The sequence below is a fragment of the Geotrypetes seraphini genome, chromosome 6, assembly GCF_902459505.1.
Source record: "Geotrypetes seraphini chromosome 6, aGeoSer1.1, whole genome shotgun sequence".
Lineage (NCBI taxonomy): Eukaryota > Metazoa > Chordata > Amphibia > Gymnophiona > Dermophiidae > Geotrypetes > Geotrypetes seraphini.
In genome coordinates, this window is record NC_047089.1 from 224094180 (window position 1) to 224113016 (window position 18837).

At 43.9% G+C, this 18837-nt stretch overlaps 1 protein-coding gene and 1 long non-coding RNA gene across 7 annotated transcripts in view; one reads left to right on the plus strand and one right to left on the minus strand.

Moving 5' to 3' along the window:
* Nucleotides 1-668: 668 nt before the first annotated feature.
* On the minus strand, nt 669-2644 carry LOC117362554. The gene is made up of 3 exons (XR_004539915.1): nt 2524-2644; nt 1620-1807; nt 669-904 (listed from the first exon to the last, which is right to left on the minus strand). It is a non-coding gene; the product is annotated as an uncharacterized LOC117362554 (long non-coding RNA).
* Nucleotides 2645-2677: 33 nt separating this feature from the next.
* Nucleotides 2678-18837, plus strand: part of VDAC3 (voltage dependent anion channel 3) — a 78098-nt gene continuing 61938 nt past the window's right edge. Inside the window, exons 1-4 of one of the 6 annotated variants that reach the window (XM_033949094.1) lie at nt 2678-2814; nt 10120-10218; nt 15088-15159; nt 16528-16577. In XM_033949094.1, the coding sequence (XP_033804985.1) occupies nt 10161-10218; nt 15088-15159; nt 16528-16577 (180 nt within the window). In that variant the 5' untranslated portion in view covers nt 2678-2814; nt 10120-10160. Of the gene's footprint in view, nt 2932-2967; nt 2988-10114; nt 10219-15087; nt 15160-16527; nt 16578-18837 lie in introns of those variants that run through there. The other 5 variants (XM_033949093.1, XM_033949096.1, XM_033949092.1 and 2 more) reach the window with 5 other exon arrangements.

Consider the following 18837-nt stretch of genomic DNA (forward strand, 5'->3'; position numbering starts at 1 on the left):
CGTGAACAAAAACAACAAACACCTTAAGCTCTCAGCGGGAAAACACTGAGCACTTCTTCGGTTTGCAAGAAGTGTTCATTATAAACTGCAAGGCAGGCTGCATGAAATCGGAAACTGAATGAGGGAAAAATTATGAATGAAAAGAGTCCCAGCACATAAGAAAAAGCACTGCCTTTGGTCTTTTTATTTTAAATAGGACTTTAAAGTAACAGGAGCAGACCCCACATGCACTCAAAACTGTAGTTTTTGCCCCTTGGCAAGGCATACAGTTGCTCCCCTAGAGAAAAAATTGGGGTGATAACATAGTAAATGATGACAGATAAAGACCTGAACGGTCCATCCAGTCTCCCCATAAGTTATACCCATTATGGGGAACATGGGGAGAGGGACCCGTCTGTCTGAGTATGACACACCCTTAGGACCCCAACTCAGTCTGACAAGAAAATAGGGATAGATAAAAAGGCCACTGCCTAATCTGTTCAACAGACCTTACCACCTGCTGGAGACTAAAAACAGACTGATTCTATGAGGGACTGCAAAGCCCATTTCTAGTGTTAGAATTCTGTGTATTCTCTGCCACCTGCTGGCAGAGAAGCACAAACCCATCCATCTGTGCTGGTTTGGAGGGACAATACTGAAAGTTCAATTTTTGGTGCATCTGGCCAGAGAATATTATTCCAGAAGTCTTGTGGGTCATCCAGTCTCTTGCTACAGAACCTGAGGCAAGCAGCAGTGAAAGCAACAATTTATTTGTAGCTGCCTTCCTAGGAACACTAATGCCATTAGTTTTTTGTTTCCCTAATAGTTGATGCACGATTCTTCACATTAGTTGCAGCATGGGGTTGTGACGCAGTGGCTGATTTTCTGGTTTGTTCTTGGGTTGATCTTGGCAGGATGACAACTCCTGGAAGAAGTCACCAAAGTTTAAAACCTTTTTCAGCTGTACACTATCAGTCAGTGGCTATTTTGTTTGAATGAGAGTGGAAGATATATTGACTTATATGGCTGATGCAATTGTTTTGGCTTGCTTTACTCACAATTTTCACGTTTGCACAAAAATTGCAGAATTTGGTATGTATATAAGCATGATGTAAAATATGTATGCAAGAAAATAGTTGCTTTACCAAACACTCATTTGAATACACCTTATAAATGAATGTACCACAGGAGAAAAGCTGCTTCAATCCAAATTTCCAAGTTTATTATGAAATTTGATTTATGCCTATTCAAAATTCTAAGCGATGTACAATTAATAAAAAATTACAGAGTTGGGGGAAACAGACATAACTAACAAAAACTAATTTTACTAAACATATTAAAATTCTGCATATGCATACAAAGTCAAACATAAGGAGAATTAAAGAAGAAATACAATTAGGTTGTAAAAGAAACAATTAGGGTAAAAAAAAAAAAAACATTGGGAAAGGGAAGAGACAAATCATTAAAAAATTGTGGATAAGTTAAAGGCATAAGCAATTAATTTAATCATTGAATGCATCTTTATATAAGACTTGACAGGCCAAGAGCCCTTTGTCAGTATTTACAGTTCTAACCATGTAAATTATCCTGTTGTCAGCAATTGCATTTTTACCAAAAGGACCACACAATCATGAACTTACCAGAGAATTGCAGAAAACGGGTATTGTATATCCCAGTCAGTCCCGCCTGCTACTCGTTAAGCTTCCATACAAACCTGCCATAGCAGCACAACCCGCCTCCACCAATCGGTCACCTCCTTCGGATTAATTATCATTTACCCTTCTGCGGTAGTATCACCTTCATTTCTGTCGCATTGGCATGAACAGTACTGAAAATGATAAGGCAAATCGAGTCAAATATTCACAATCAGCGAAGCCCTTAAGAGACCTGAATTTTGTGTAAAAGGGATCTTCAGCAAGCTGAGTGGGTCAATCGCTCATCACACGGCTACAATCGTCATCATCCCATATGTTTAATATTTCAGTGCATTCAAAATATTTTATAACTATGTTATAACTTAGCTTATCTGCAGCGACACCTCTCCTCTCGCTGCAGATAAGCTGTTATAACATATAAAATATTTTGAATGCCACAGAAATATTAAACATATGGGACGATGACGATTGTAGCCGTGTGATGAGCGACTGACCCACTCAGCTTGCTGAAGATCCTTTTTGCGCAATATTCAGATCTCTAAGGGCTTCGCTGATCGTAAACGAAAAATACTAAAACGTGCTTTAAGAATGCGATAAGATGCCCTAAGTTTGCTATTTGTTTTATGTACTTTATTTTTAATAATCATCAATGAGAATAATATTCAGACTAAAAATCATCTATTTTTGTGTGTTTATTTCAGGACACTTGTAGCAGCTGCGTGTGTTTTGTGCTAGCACACGAGAAGTATAAGATTTTGCTCTGTTCTACCATTTGTATTATCTAAAAAAAAAAAAAAATCATTATTATTTATTCTTTTCACTTCATGGGGCGGGGCAGGAGAGGCGACGAAGCCGCCCCCCCCCCCTCCTCGCAGTCACACAAACTCACCATCTGCTGCTATTTGGCACCGCAGTCTGACCTTGCACGGTGGTCGCGCCCATGCCGGGGAGCTGCAGAAGGCCTCCCACCCCCACTCTGGGCAGCACGGTGGCACATTCCACGGGCGCAGGACCCACGGGGTCGCGCTCTGTGAGCCGGGGGCGCTGGTTAAAGAGATGGTCGCGTGAATCTTATCTGCGCAAGCTCCTGCGCTTGGGTTGGGGGGGGTCTACTGCGCACGCTCAGTGGGATTTCGTTACAACGGAGGCCGTGTGGCTGCGCTCAGGGGCTGGTAGACAGGTCAGTGGGGCCGGTGGTGGGAAGGGAGCGAAGGGGCTGCGGCTTGGAGTCGGGGGTCTTCCCCTCCGTGTCTAGAAGATCCTCCGCCCTCTGCCCCCACCTAGAAACAATCTAAAGGTAATGGGGGTGATGAAGTGTTGCTCCTCGGTACCCTGCAGAAGAATCATCCCCAGGTGATGCTGTGCCTGGTTTACTCGTACTGCATCGACTGTCCGGAGGGGATGAGCTCGAGGAGAAGAGGGAGGGTAAAGAAAAGAAAGCTATGGGCTATTCTTCGGAATTTTTAAAGTAACGGTTTTCTGACAATTTGCTGTATTTTAAGATGAATAGCACAAGAAATGACAGCGTTTCCCATGCATCGCTTTCTAAACATTTTTTTTCTCTTTCAGTGCTCTTGTCTCCTAACCTGTGCCCTAGCAGTAGAATTGGAAAAATTTGAAACATTCATATTATGTACATTGCAGTTATAGGCATAGTGTTATCAGGGACTGTATTCCTTAGCTCAAATGATTGCTTGTAAACAACAACAAAAAAATTTTTGGTGACTATGGATTTAGCCAGCATCATAAATAGTTTTATAACTGTGTCCTCTGTATAATTAGTAATATAGTAGAGAATGACATGGGGACAAATTTGTCCCGGTCCCCACAGGAACTCAATTTCCTCATGAGTTTTGTCACTGTCCCAACCCCACTTCCATAAGCTCTGCCTTAACTGCACAAGCCTTGAACACATGATTTTAACGTGTTTGAAGCTTTTGCTGATGAGGACAGAGCTTGCAGGAATGGGGCAGGGACACAGGAAAAGAACTCGCGGGGACAGGACAGGAAAATGAGTTCCCACTGGGATGGGGAAAAATTTGTCCCCGTGTTATTCTGTATAATATAGTAGTTCCATTTGATTCAGATTGCTGCAGCATGACTGATAAGTAGCAGTAGTAGGTTACTTACACCGTTATAATTTCTATAGCATTAGACATTCTGATCATGTCACACCATTCCTGCAAAAATTGACTACCAGTACAATACAGAGCTAAATCTAAAACTCTTCTGTCTGATCTTCAAGACCCTTAAGGAAATGGGCCACAGTACTTTAAGAACAGGATCTACTTCTACAAATCTGTAAGGTTGCTAAGATCCTTCCAAGGAGTATCTTTAACCATACTCTGGAATACAAAATGGCACGGGAACTCATTTTCCCGTCCTATCCCGGTGAGTTCTTTTCCTGTCCCTGCCCCATTCCTGCAAGCTCTGTCCTCATCTGCACAAGCCTCAAACATTTTAAAATCATGAGTGTTTGAGGCTTGTGTGGTTAAGGCTGAGCTTACAGGAATGGGACAGGGACAGTGACAAAACTCACAGGAAGGGACAGGGAAATTGAGTTCCTGTGGGGATGGAGACAAATTTGTCCCCATGTCATTTTTTACTTTGGAACACACTCCTAGAAAGGCTTGGCTTAATGCAAGACCATCTCTACATCAAGAAGCAGGCAAAAGCTTTAGCTTTTCTCCCAAGTCTCAAATCAAAGATTAACACCAGCAGAACATATTGTAGCAGGATTGCTTATCCACTGTACTCTAGCTGAAATCATATTCCTGCACCCTTATCCATCCTCATCAGCACAAGCCTCAAACACTTTAAAATCATAAGTGTTCGAGGCTTGTGTTGTTAAGGCAGAGCTTACAGGAATGGAACATGGACAGCGACAAAACTCATGGGGACGGGAAAATTGAGTTCCTGCAGGTACGGGAGAAATTTGTCTCCTTGTCATTCTCTAATATGTTCCACTTCAGCTAATGCCCTATGCTATCCATTTAGATGTTTTAATATGCATTGTGTTAAAATTGTAAGTAACACAATACGGCAGTCCCTCAATATTTGCGGGGGTTAGAGGCAGAGCCGGCATGCGAATAGGGAAAAATCGCGAATAATTTTTTGGGCTGGCTCTGACCCACCCTTGCCTGCCTCCCTCCTACGTCCCTGACCTTATCTGGTGGTTTAGCGGTGACGCGGGGCAGGAGCGATCTTTCTATGCTCCTGCCCCGTGAAGAGCCATCATCAAAATGGCTGCCGTAAGTTCCCGTTGTAGTCTCAAGACTACAACGGGAACTCACGGCAGCCATTTTGATGACAGCTCTGCATGGGGCAGGAGCATAGGAAGATCTCTTCTGCTCCCCATCACCGCTAAACCACCAGGTAACATCTGGGGGATGTCCGGGGCAGCGTTTCTGAATTAAAAATTCAAGGGGCAAAAAAATTGTGAATAACCAAATTCGCAATTGGGGAAACCGCGAATCGGGAGATGAGCTGTATATCTTAATGTGTATTACTTGAATGTTTACTGCTGTAATTGTCTACAAGGGGCAGCTGAAAAGTTCTCAGCCCAACCAACAAAGTTGTGGCAGTCTCCATTGAGGAAAAATATGGAACAAAAAAAGTGGAAAATCGCTGGACTAAGGACCTCTTCTATCAAACTATGCTAGCAGTTTGTAGCACGGTGAGCCACACTGAATGGCCTGCGCTGCTCCCGACGCTCATAGAGTTCCTATGAGTGTCGGGAGCAGCACGGGCCATTCAGCGCGGCTCTGCGCTAAAAACTGCTAGCGCAGTTTGATAGAAGAGGCCCTAAGTGTATGGCCCTCAATGGAGACTGCCCCAATTTTGTTGGTTGGGCTGAGAACTTTTCAGCAGCCTCTTATATTATCTACATTTAACTTATTCTTGCTGTTTATCACCTTGGCTAAAAAATACATAAATGCATATACAGTATGTTCAGTTAAAAACAAAGTAAAAAGGAAGTATCCTGTTAACCTGATAAAAATAATACTGCCCTGCTCGCTAGTCTATAACATACATGTCTAAATTTCATAGCATATAACTTAAAAGGGGGCATGGACACATAAGAGGTGTTCCCAGAAATTAGGTGTGATATTATAGAATATCTGCATTTATGTGTCTAACTGTCATCAGCATTTATATCAGCCTTTGGCAAGCTTCTACTTTGCTGCACCGTATGCCTAGAACAAACTGCCTGACTTGATACGTCAAGCTTTGTCTTTGGCAGTATTCAAATTCAGACTCAAAGTCCCCTTCTTTGAAGCTGCTTTCAATTCCAAACTCCAACCCAGCTGCTAAGCACCAATATCTCTCTTATCATTCCCTCTGTAATTCCCCCACCTCTGCACTGTGCATGTGCCATTATAGAACACTAGTCTAAATCTGCAGATCTAGGACACTAGCTCAATTACTGGTTTAAATGCTCACACCTAAATGCTGACAGTTAGGTGCATAACTGCTAGTGTTTTATAACTTGTGTGTAGAAGTGCTGGGCATGCCCCTGACCCACTCATGCCCTCCTTCAAGTTGCCCACTTAGGCCTAGATTCACAAAGCAAGCCAATCGTGTACCGATCGGTTTGCGACCCCTATATGACCAAATTTCCCTCCAGCCTGATTCACTTTCCTCTCCTGCGATCTGCTTCCAATCCAGGTATACAAATGAGGGGAAGCGCACGCAAAGTAGACAGGGACACGATTCACAACACAAAATTTCACATCCGACTGGGCTGGCAGATCGACTGAAGCAGCGATTGCTGGGGAGCAGTCAAAAACATCTTTCCGACTCTCCTGCTCTATTGAAGCCCTGCTCTCTGCCCTGTCAGCCCCGATCTCCCGCTGCCCTGATCTGTCTGCCCTGACCTGCCTGCCCCGAACGCGTGCCTGACATGTTCTCTCTGCTCCCCCTGGCTCTGCCGCCTTCCCTGCAGTGCGAGCCCGTGGGTTTAAAGCAGGGCTGCACGCCGCAGTGCAGCCCCGCTTTAAACCCGCGGGCTTGCACTGCAGGGAAGGCGGCAAGAGCAGGGCTTGGAAGGGGAGAGCAGGAGAGTCGGTGCGCATGAAAGTTAAAAAAAAAAAAAGTTGGGTCTAGACCAGGGGTAGGGAACTCCGGTCCTCGAGAGCCGTATTCCAGTCGGGTTATCAGGATTTCCCCAATGAATATGCATTGAAAGCAGTGCATGCAAATAGATCTCATGCATATTCATTGGGGAAATCCTGAAAACCCGACTGGAATACGGTTCTCGAGGACTGGAGTTCCCTATCCCTGGTCTAGACGCATGCACAGATCACCCCCATCTGCATATTTGAGTTTAGGGAATTCATCAGACCTGCCCGGATCGGGCCCGATTGGGCAGGTTCGTGAATCTAGCCCTATGGGTTTTATGCAGTTATGTGTGTAACTGCTAATTAGGGCTAGTTAACAGCAATTATAACCAATAATTGGTTGTTAAGACCAATTAGCAGCTAATTATTAAGTTATGAGCATAACTGGCACTATTAACGCTAGCAACTTTAGACCTTAGAGCCTTTTACAGTACAAGTCCAAAAATCCAGACTGTGCAGGGATTGGGTCAGTCTGGATTTTTTGATTTTCTGGATTTTAATGTCTGGTGTCTCTTTTTCTCTTCCAAAAATCAGGACTGCCCAAGAATCTGGATGCTATAACATTGCATACCTTCTCCCTTTCTCCTGCCTCCCTGTGCTTGATCCAGCGTCTCTCTTTCCCCTCCCTCCCCGCGTCTCTCCCTCGCTCCCAGTGCACCTTTTTAATAAAGCAGCAAGTCGGGCCTGTATTGCCAGCCTGAGCCCAAGGGAGGCAGCCTCGGTCCCCAAGGCTACCCCATGGCTATGCCCTGCACAGTCCTGCATCTGTCCCTCCCTTAGCTCACTGTGCCTTTCCCTCTGACCCATCCTGCCCTTTTTGAAAAGAGGAAATTGTGTAAGAAGAGGCAGGACAGGTCAAAGGGAAAGGCCCAATGCAGGCTGAAGACTTGCTCACTTATGAAAAGGTACTTGGGAGGGAGAGATAGAGGAACGTCAAAGGACTATGCAGAGTCAGTTGTCGTACCTGCAGTGCCAGCCTGAGCCCAAGGGAGGGCCTTGGGTATCTGGGCCCCCTCCCTTGAGCTCAGGCTGGTGTTGCAGGCCCAATGACTTGCCATATTAAAAAAGTACATTGGAAGGGAGACAGAGCCCCGGGCAGGGCTAGGAGGGGAAGGAGAGACGCCGGACCGTGCATGGGGAGGCAGGAGGAAGGGAGAAGGTGTGCAGCTTGATAGAATTTGGATTCTTGGGCGGTCAGATTTCGCAATTTGAAAGGGCCCGGATTCTTGGGTGGTCTGGATTTCTACTGTATTTCATTATGGTTTAGTATAAATCAAATAGTCTGATTAGTTGAGACATAATACACAAACATAAAGTAGTGTAACACTAGAGGGTGGAGTTCACCAGCTGGTATGTATCATGAAGAATTACAAGATACGTGTATACAGGATGCCTGTACACAAGATCCTATGTCTTTGCAGCAGAATGCAGTTAGAATTTATTATTATATTCTTGATATACTGCCTCTCTGCGGTACAACCAAAGTGGTTTATTTAGTTATCAGGATTTATTTACTGCCATTTTGAAGACATTCACCCAAGGTGATGTACAGCAAGAATAACCTGGACATAAGCAATAAGGCCCGGATTCTATAAATGGTGTCTTAAGTTAGGTGTTGGTACCAACGCCTGACTTAAGTTGAAAACGCTGTTTAAAAATAAGAAAAAGTGTATTTAAAAGAAAAATCTAGGTGCCTACTGGCGCCTAAAAACGGGGCTGGAATCACACCTATGGAGGCGCTTTGCGACACCTAACCCCACTGTAGGCAAGGCTAATGCCGGAAGTGGTGTTAGGCATCGTAAAGCACCGCCGTAGGCGTGATTCACGCAAAAGATGGACACCAGAAATGTAGGCCTTGAAATCCCTAGCCTACATTTCCGGTGCCTTTCTCTTTCCAGAAGGCACAATTCTATAAACGGTGCTGCTGTGTGGTTGACAGGTGATCGGCGGCAGTTTTTAAGACAGCTGCCGATGATAACATTTATAGAATCTGGGCTTAAGTGATTGAAGTGGTAAAAAAAATTTTCAAGGAACGATACAAATTATGGAATACTATGCTACTTACAATGTTAACATAACACACATTAAAACATCTTAATAGAAAGCATAGAGGGTAAGTGGAAGTGAACACAGAAACAGAAGATAGAGTAACAGAAGATAAAGGTGATATATAAGGACAAATTGCACACGGAGTCATAAGCAAGTCTTGTTCCAGTAAGTGCAGCTGATGTTAGGTGCATGATTAGCTCGCTAGTTGCAGAGCTTTCATTAAAGGCTTTCACCTGCTTCCTGAAGTATAGCTAGTGTTGTGTTAGGTTAAAAGTCACTGTGTTCGAGTGTGGGAACTACTCCAGAGAAGGCTCACTGGCGTATCATGTGACTTCCTTTGATGAGGGTGTGATTGGGGATGCTGTTTGGGAGAACCTTAGCGACTTCGAGGCATGTAGAGGTACAGCTGGTTCTTCATGTACTCTGGTCTGGTTCCTTTAAGGGCCTTGAAGAGTTAGAAATTTTGACCTATATTGTACTGGTAGCCAGTGAGGTTTGGCAGGAATGGTGTAATGTGATCATGTCATTTATAACTTTCTATTAGAGAATGACACGGTGACAAAATTCATCACCGTTCCCGTCCCCGCGGATAACCATGGGAAACCATCTTCATGTCATTCTTTAAGGAGAGAGGGAAGAATCAGAGTATGAATGGCCACAACCACTGACCCGCAAGCTTTGCTTTGAAGAATGCTGGGGTAGAAGGACTGAGGTTGAAATAGACATTAGAAAATGACATGGGGTTATCCGCGGGGACGGGAACGGTGATGAATTTTGTCACCGTGTCATTCTCTACCTTCTATCAATCATGCTGCAACATTTTTAATCCGTTGGAGCTGATTCAGACTCCTTGTAGTCACTTATTGTGTAAAGAGCATGTGGCAAGGTTGTAGAATCCTTTGGCCAAAATTTTTAAATTCTATAGCTGTGGTCTAACATGTACTCTGTGTTCTCTTTTGGGAAAGACAGGAGTCGTATATTGCTGTCTTTCCCAAAAGAAATATGGTGCCATAGCTCAATAAAAGTTGATTCTAATTGATCTAGCAGCCCAAAAAAAGCATTAGGAAAACTGTTAGGCCAAAAAAGTAAATATAGAGGGGTGAACAGATTTTGACTAGCTCTTTAATGTATAGCTGAAAGCCAGATATTGAGATTTACGAGTTGAAGTGTAAGCTGCTGTAGTACTAGGAGACAGTGAGATCTTGCTCAGAAACACTTATTTCATTGGTTCTGCATTAACTTCATGGCTCATATGATAGAACTCTGGAAAAACTGCTTTGGATTTCATTAACTCTGCCTCTTGATTTTGAGGTCAGAAAAAAACTCTCTGCAGAAATAGATTTCTTGCCCAACAACAATGGCAGAAGAGAAACAGAACAACAAGAACGATGTTTCAGAGTGCGTCAATTGCAGCGGTAAGTGAGAAAAAGCCCTCCTTAACTGGTTGTGAATTTAATGGGTGAGCTTGAATGCTTTATTGAAGTTTTTGTATTTTTGCAAGATTAAACTCCTGTTGCTATCAAATGATGAGGATGGTAGAATGAAGGCTTTTATGTTGAGACATTTACTTCTTCTGGAAGTGAATCTGTAATGTCAGTGTTGGGTTTGAATTGATCTGTGGTTGTCAGTTTTTGATAGATGTGTGCTGACTGAAGGCATTACAAGGTCACTTTTAACACCATACCTTTCTATTTATATTTCTAGAGAGCTGGAAGGAATCTCATGGGGAGGAACCTCCGGGTTATTTTTGGGTTTTGTTTCTTTGGTCATTCTGTCATAGAGAATTGTAGATATACTCGTAAATGAAGAAAATCCAGATTTGATGCTTTTGAAATACATAGGGCTCCTTTTACTAAGGTGTGCTAATGTTTTTAGCGCACGCAGGAAATTACCACGTGCTACGCTTCTAGAACTAGCACCAGCTCAATGCTGGCGTTAAGGTCTAGCGCGGGCTATTCCGCGCGTTAAAGCCCTAACGCGGCTTAGTAAAAGGAGCCCATATTTTCCTGGATCCCCACCTTGAGCTTTCAAGTTTCTCCAGGTCATGATTTGTTACTAGAACCAGTATACCTGTCTGAGAGGGTTTTCCTTCTTGTTCCTTCGCTGTTTGGTTTTTACACTAAGAATTTGATGGCATTTTTTTGTTTTATAGACTCTGCTGTCATAAGGTATTTAGTTCTTGCATCAATTATGCTGCATTGAACTTGGAACTTGTCAAGAAATACATTGGAAGCTGCTTTCCTAAGTATTTTTTTTTTATCATTTGTGTAATTTCTGGAATTATTTCTGGTTTAGGAGACTTTGGAAAGGCCATTTTTAAAGTCACTTGTGTGTGTAAAGTGGTGGTCTAATTTTATTTATTAATTTTATTTAGGTTTCTATCCCATTCTCCCGGGAGCTCAGAACAGGTTACAATTGACATTCACAATAAAATTACAGGACAAAGGCATTCGTAGAACAGAGAGGGGAAGAAGACGAGACAGAAGGGGAGGGGGAGAGGGATGGGAGGAGGGAAGTAATGTGGAGCGGGGAAAGGGGGAGGAGAGAAGGAGTGCTAAGGAAGGGGGACAAGGAGGAGGCAGTTCGTTGGTGCTCTCCCTCATTGAGGCTAACATGGAGAGGACACATTCTAGTGCGATGTGTCTAGTAGTCCTGAACGCTAGGGTTATGCATCTGACCCTGCAAGTTGCTTGCAGAATGCTTTCTCGTCTTTCAACTCCGCCTTCTTCCCAGTAGGCTTGCTCCTGCCCCCTCAGTTTTTCTACTGAAAGCAAGATGCTCAGATGTGTTTCTGATCTGCTCTGTAGTTTTATTATTTCTGCGGGTTTTCCTGTCGTTTTAAGTTGGAGGCTTGGAGCCCAGAGGTTTTCCCTCGTTAGGATCTCTGCCTTGGAGAAGGCGCAGATTTGCACGGCGGAAATCTACTGCTAGTAGGATCAGCCCTTGGAAACACCTGCACTGGTTGCCCATTAAGAGTAGGATAAAACAGTAAACTCTCAGTTATCCGGTTCCCATAGGGATTGGTGGATGCCAGATAACTGTAGCTTCTGGTTGCTTGAGAGTTACTGTAAAAATAGTTTTGTCTCCTTTCCCACCTCACTCTGTCATCCCTCCCACCCCCATTGTAGGTCCAACATTTGTCCTTCCCTTTTTTCTAGGTCACTTTCTCTTTCCCCCTTCTCTCCCCCCCACTTATGAGTCCAGCATCCATCCATCTCCCCTACCGTTCACTCTGATGGACTTGCTGCCCCCCCCCCCATACACACACACACTTCTGGTTCACCGCCCCCATCTGTCCTCCCCCCCCCTACACACTTACTGAAGCAGAAGCAGCAGAGGAAGCACTGAAAACAGGCTGCTTGTGGCCAGCCCCAGCAGGGCCTTTCCTCTGCCACGTCAGAAGTGACATGTCAGAGGAAAGACCCTGCTGGGGATGGCAACGAGCAGCCTGTTTTCAGCACTGACTGGCTGCCACTGTTGCTTCAGGAAAGGGAGGGAGGGATGGAGGGGGTTTTTGCGGTACTTATCACAGTCTATGACATGACATCACCCACAGCGCTCTTTGAGATCTGAAAAAAACAACGCGGTTATCAACAGATGGATTACAACGGGTAAAATATGCTAACACCAGAAAAAAAGCAATTTCAGTAGCTGGGGTGACTTTGTGAAACAATCTGATTGGGCAATTGAGGTTAGTGAATAACATTCAGCATTTTAAGGGAAACAACCAGCCAGAGAGGAAGTGGGACCACTGGACGACGGAGACAGGAAAGGAGCGATAAAGGAGGAAAAAGAGATAGCTGAAAGGTTAAACAAATTCTTCTCGTCAGTCTTCACCAGAGAGGACACATCCAATATCCCAGAACCCGAGGTGATTATAAACGGAGAACACAACGAAAGGCTGGTACAACTAGAGGTAAGCATAGAGGATGTCCACAGACAGATAGACAGACTAAAGAGCGATAAATCACCAGGCCCGGACGGCATCCACCCAAGGGTACTAAAAGAACTGAGAAACGAAATAGCAGAGACACTTCGCCAAATATGTAACCTCTCCCTAAAAACTGGGGAGATCCCAGAGGACTGGAAAATAGCAAATGTCACGCCCATCTTTAAGAAGGGATCAAGGGGTGACCCGGGAAACTACAGGCCTGTGAGCTTGACCTCGGTTCCTGGAAAGATGATGGAAGCAATGGTAAAGGACACAATCTGCGAACACATAGAAAACAATGGACAACTGAAGGCGAGCCAGCATGGCTTCTGCAAGGGAAGGTCGTGCCTCACGAACTTGCTGTACTTCTTTGAGGGAATAAACAGTCAGATGGATAAGGGTGAATCCATAGACATCATTTACCTTGACTTCCAAAAAGCCTTCGACAAGGTACCTCACGAACGGCTACTTAAAAAACTGTGGAACCACGGGGTGCAAGGGGATATCTACCGATGGATCAAACACTGGCTAGCGGGCAGGAAACAGAGGGTTGGAGTCAAGGGCCAATACTCAGATTGGCAATGGGTCACGAGCGGAGTTCCGCAGGGGTCGGTGCTGGGACCTCTACTATTCAATATATTTATTAACGATCTGGAGACGGGGACAAAATGTGAGGTTATCAAATTTGCTGATGACACCAAACTCTGCAGCAGGGTTAGAAACACGGAAGACTGCGAAGACCTACAAAGGGACCTAACGAGACTGGAAGACTGGGCAAAAAAGTGGCAAATGAGTTTTAACGTAGAGAAATGCAAGGTCATGCATGTAGGAAAAAAGAACCCGATGTTCAACTACAAAATGGGGGGAACACTGCTAGGGGTGAGTAACCTGGAAAGGGACCTGGGGGTGATGGTCGACTCATCACTGAAACCATCGGTGCAATGTGCGACAGCCTCAAAGAAAGCAAACAGAATGCTGGGCATCATCAAAAAGGGTATCACGACCCGGACGAAGGAAGTCATCATGCCGCTGTATCGCGCAATGGTGCGCCCGCACCTGGAGTACTGTGTTCAATACTGGTCGCCGTACCTCAAGAAGGACATGGCGGTACTCGAGGGAGTGCAGAGGAGGGCGACAAAGCTGATAAAAGGTATGGAAAATTTTCCATACGCTGACAGGTTAAAAATGCTGGGGATGTTCTCCCTGGAGAAGAGGAGACTTAGAGGGGACATGATAGAAACCTTCAAAATCCTTAAGGGCATAGAGAGAGTAAATAAGGACAGATTCTTCAAACTGAGAGGAGCCACAAGCACTAGGGGTCACTCGGAGAAATTGAAAGGGGATAGGTTTAGAACAAATGCTAGAAAATTCTTTTTTACACAGAGGGTGGTGGACACATGGAACGCGCTTCCGGAGGAAGTGATAGGCCAGAACTCTGTACAGGGATTCAAGAAGGGTTTGGATAGGTTCCTGGAGGATAAAGGGATAGAGGGGTACAGATAGAACTTGAGGTAGGTTATAGAAGTGGTCAGAAACCACTTCACAGGTCGCAGACCTGATGGGCCGCCGCGGGAGCGGACCGCTGGGCGAGATGGACCTCGGTCTGACCCAGTGGAGGCAACTTCTTATGTTCTTATGTTCTTATGCCTATTTGTGAAAGCCTTTTTTAAATAGACCTGTGGTATTGTTTACTAAGAAATAGCAGATGAAAGATGTTAATTAAATATCATGTTAAGGATTTGTTTTTATTTGATTTTATGTATGTTTTATTGTAACTTGCTTCGATTTTAAGCAGGATATATGACTTCTTTTTTTATTTATATATATATATGACTTCAATAATAAATTACAGGCCATGATGCCCTTGGACTGAGATCCTATATTCTGTCTGTTAGCTTTTCACATGTAATTGTTTTGAATATAGTAAGATTTTGGAGAAAAGGGGAATTGGTATTAGAAAGAATGGTACTAAAGTGCTTTGGGAGAACTGTTTTGGGGTTCTAAGTGCTGGTATAGCAGGAGATGTTGGAGAACAGAAATGAGGTGCATTGGTAGAGCTGTATTTGCATGCGAGTCTCATTAGGGAGCACTTCAGAACAGAGATGTATGTGAGTTTTGTATTTTCTGTTGTATTTATGTACTCTGATAAGCATGAAATAAATATTCTAATTTTATTTTGTTTTGACCCCATCTTTCTGATTGGTTGATTTTCCTTTCTACAGTAAAGAGTCAATAACCCAACTAATATTGCATTCTGAACAAAAGATGTGATTTAGGATCTGGCAAATATTAGGGAAATGAATTGGGAAATGACTTTTAATCATGATAAATCTTTTTATTCTTTCCTTTTCAGACGGAGAACTTATTCCGCCATGTTACTGTGACTTGGGAAAATCTGCTAGGGATGTGTTCAACAAGGGATTTGGTGAGTCTAGAAGAAATGACAGACATTGAGTTACGAAACAAGATGTGACGTTTTACCAGTAAATAAATGTTTAGCTTGCGGTACTTGCACTTGATGAAAATAATTTTATAGCAGGGTGTCTTAGCTGTGAAGGTACATAGAAGCATATGTTGCGTCTATTTTATAGAGGCAATCTAGGTGCTTATATGGCCTTATAAAATTAGCCCACCAAGTGATGTATACATACACATTTACTACCGCTCCAAGGGTGGTGCAAGAATCCATGCATATGAGCACATTTGATAAAATATGTAAATAAATGCCAATCCTGCCTTCCTCTGCCTAGTCTCTGCCCCTGGAAATGCGTACATATATGTTGTGTAAAAAGTAACTTAGTATTTTTGCATGCCTACTTTTAGGAGTCTATCTGAGGACATAAAGGCCCTGATTCTGCAAAGTGCCCCCGATTGTAGGCAGCTCTAGGCGTCCTACAGCTGTCTAATCAGCCAATCGGGAGGCACTTTAAAAAAAAAAAAAATGCTCCCCAGGCAGGCCGCCTATATTGAAGACGCCTCCAGGGAGCCTAGAGAGACCTGCAAGCCCGCCTAAGCTCACCTAAGGCTAGGCGGTAACCTTAAGTGAACCTAGGCGGCCCTACGCGTTTCCCTAGCAGAACAGGAGATGCTTACAATGTAGGCTAGCAAAATGCTGGCCTACAAGGTAAGTAGATGCGGCCGCCGTACCTAATTGTGGCAAGGATCTCTCTGCCATGATTAGTATAGCGGCCACGACCACAAGTCTCCCCTCCCCTCCCCTCCCCCCCAGCGATCACGGCAGGAGAGTGCCCAACCCCTCCTGCTGACAGAACCCGCCCCCTCCCCCTCCACTGACGATCGCTGGCAGGAAGGTGCACAACCCTTCCTGCCAACAGAACCCACCCTCCCTCCCGATGATCACGGCAGGAGGGTACCCAACCCCTCCTGCCAGCCCCCCCAATGTCCCCCCCTAAGTCTCCGGCAGAAGGGTGCCCAACCCCTCCTGCCGGACTCCCCCCAATGACCCCCCCACCCCGGAACCCCCCTTGGGCTTACCTGCAAGTTGGACCAGACGGCTCCTCGTACGTCCAGCCAGCAGGCCTGCTTCCGTCCAAATGAGACGGGCCCACCCCTCCCCTGCCCAACCCACAGGATCCTAGGACCTGATTGGTCCAGGCGCCAAAAGCCCCTCCCGTTATAGGTAAATAGTCTGAAACCCAGAGCTGGTTGTGGCTTTCCAGCACTATGGCAATAATCCTCTGCAGCTATGTATTGTTTAGAGAAGGTTTCTTCTGGAGAAGAGTACTTATATGCAGTTCACTAAAGTTTTGTTATTTTTTTTTGTTTGTTTTAGGGTTTGGATTGATTAAACTTGAGCTGAAGACCAAATCGTCCAATGGAATGGTGAGTATTCAAGGGTTTCAGTAGCACTTACAAAAATACTTCATTGAGAAAAAAAGCCCATTTGCTTAATCTATAACTGTATTATAAACGACATTAAGATTAGATGCAATATGATTTCATGTTAATATGCCAGTAAATAAAAAAATGTGCAATAGCATCTTATGAGGACAAGCAGGCATAATATTCTAACATGGGGTGACATCATCCACAGAACCTGATATGGATGCTACCAAATGCACTGTTTCTTTAAATTTTTTGGCAGTGCCCTAACCTTGCACATGCCAGTGCTGTCCCTCTCGACATCAGCTCACAATCAGTTCTTCGTTTTCTGCAGAGCTGAGAAGCTGACTTCAATTCTCTCTTCATCACATTGAACTTTTACCCTTATTTTGTGCCTTCTTGTGCTTATTTTTAATTATTTTCCTCATGGTTTGTTGTTTTTATTGTGTTTCAGTATTTTACCCATCTTTGATTTTGCGTCAACCGTTTTCCCCTCCATATCAAAGAGGGTACCAAATGGCTTTAAGAAATGGTCTCGATGTAATCGGACCATTTCAGGCTCTGACCCACATCATTAGAATATCCAGTGTTGGGGGCGTGGCTTGGACGCGAACGATGACGGTTGGATGAAGAAAGAGCTCCTGTATAAACAAGCTTAATTTCAGAAAAACTACAAAAAAAAACGTTCTTAATGGTATAATAAATTGGAGTTTACCTTTTTGATTAGGTGGGAGAGACATTTGAAGGGGAAAATCGGGAGAAAGAAGTGCCGTTTTCATTTGTTTTCTGGGAAGTGAGGTGTGGAGGGCTGAATCCGTCTCAACGGCATAAACAGCAAAATCGGGTCCCCCAGGCAGAGGCGGCAATATCAGATCCCCACTGACAGAGCCGGCAAGATCGGGTCCCCGCTGGCAGAGGCGGCAAGATCGGGTCCCGCTGACAGAGCCGGCAAGATCGGGTCCCCGCTGGCAGAGGCGGTAAGATCGGGTCCCTCAGGCAGAGGCAGCAAGATTGACCTTTAAGCGTTGCCAGGGAGGGCTGGTCCGGGACGCCGTGTGGCCAGGGAGGTTTTCCTTCCCCTCCTCTTTAGCAAGATCAAAGCTCTCTGGCGTATAGCAAGAGGAAAGATTTCCCGAAGGTGGGGGTTTGCAGACGGTTGCTCGGTGCACCAAGACCGCGGCCATCTTAGATCGGGAAAAAAAAAAGAAAATTTTACAAAGTCTGGGTCTGCCGGTGAGCTGCCTAGTGACAAAGATAAGTTTTTTTTCTGAAATGCCTGATGCCTGTTTAAACTAGGGAAATGGGCTGCTTTGAAATAGCTGTCCTCTGCTGGAAATGAGGAGAAGTCTGCAGTGAAAGCTACTTGGCAACGGTTTTTTTTTTTTAACTATTTCCTTGCTGCTAACTTCAAAAATAAACTGTGAAGGATCAGTATAAATATTAATCTCTGCTGCTGTAATTCAAGAGATTCAGATATAAGAGACTGTAGGTTTTTGGGCTCTGAGGAAGGACAAATAAAAGGATTGGTAATTTCTTTGACCTGAAGAAAAAAAAAAAAAGTGACATTGAGGCAGTTGAGAGTCACTGAAATACATATATATGCACATTGAAAGATTAAAGTAAATATATTGGATGGAATATTGCTCTCCTCGGTGAAAGCTGCGATTGGGCTTGTAAGAAGAGAGCTAGAAAAGAAGGCTGCAAATTTTTTCAGGCTAGATGCCAACAACGAGTCTGCAATAGAGCCTAAGACAAATAACTGACAGTTGCTTTAAGAATACTGAAAAAAAAAAAAAAAAAAAAGCCTTGGCTTGGACGAATGGTTGGATAAACGAATAGCTCCTTATATGCAAATATATTAAAAAGTCTTACTACCAAATATTTTAAAGAAACTAAAATATATATTGAAATATGACTTCAACTAAACAAAATAAAGCTGACTTAGGAGCTGGAACATCAGGAAGCAATAAGAGGTCGAAACCTGAGCCAGGTACACCCTCTAAAATCCCATTACCAACAGAAAAAAATCTGGATGTTATGGAAGAACTAAGACAAATAAAAGAAATTGTCTTAGATAGTAACAAAAAACTACAAAAAGCAATGGAAGATGCTGCAATCTTAACTAAAAGAGTGGACATTACAGAAAATAGAATTTCAACATTAGAAGATATTACAGAACAATTAAATACAGACATGAATCACAGCAAAATCATATGGAAAGAAATAACAGAGATAAAAAAAAATCTTGAAGACAGCCGGA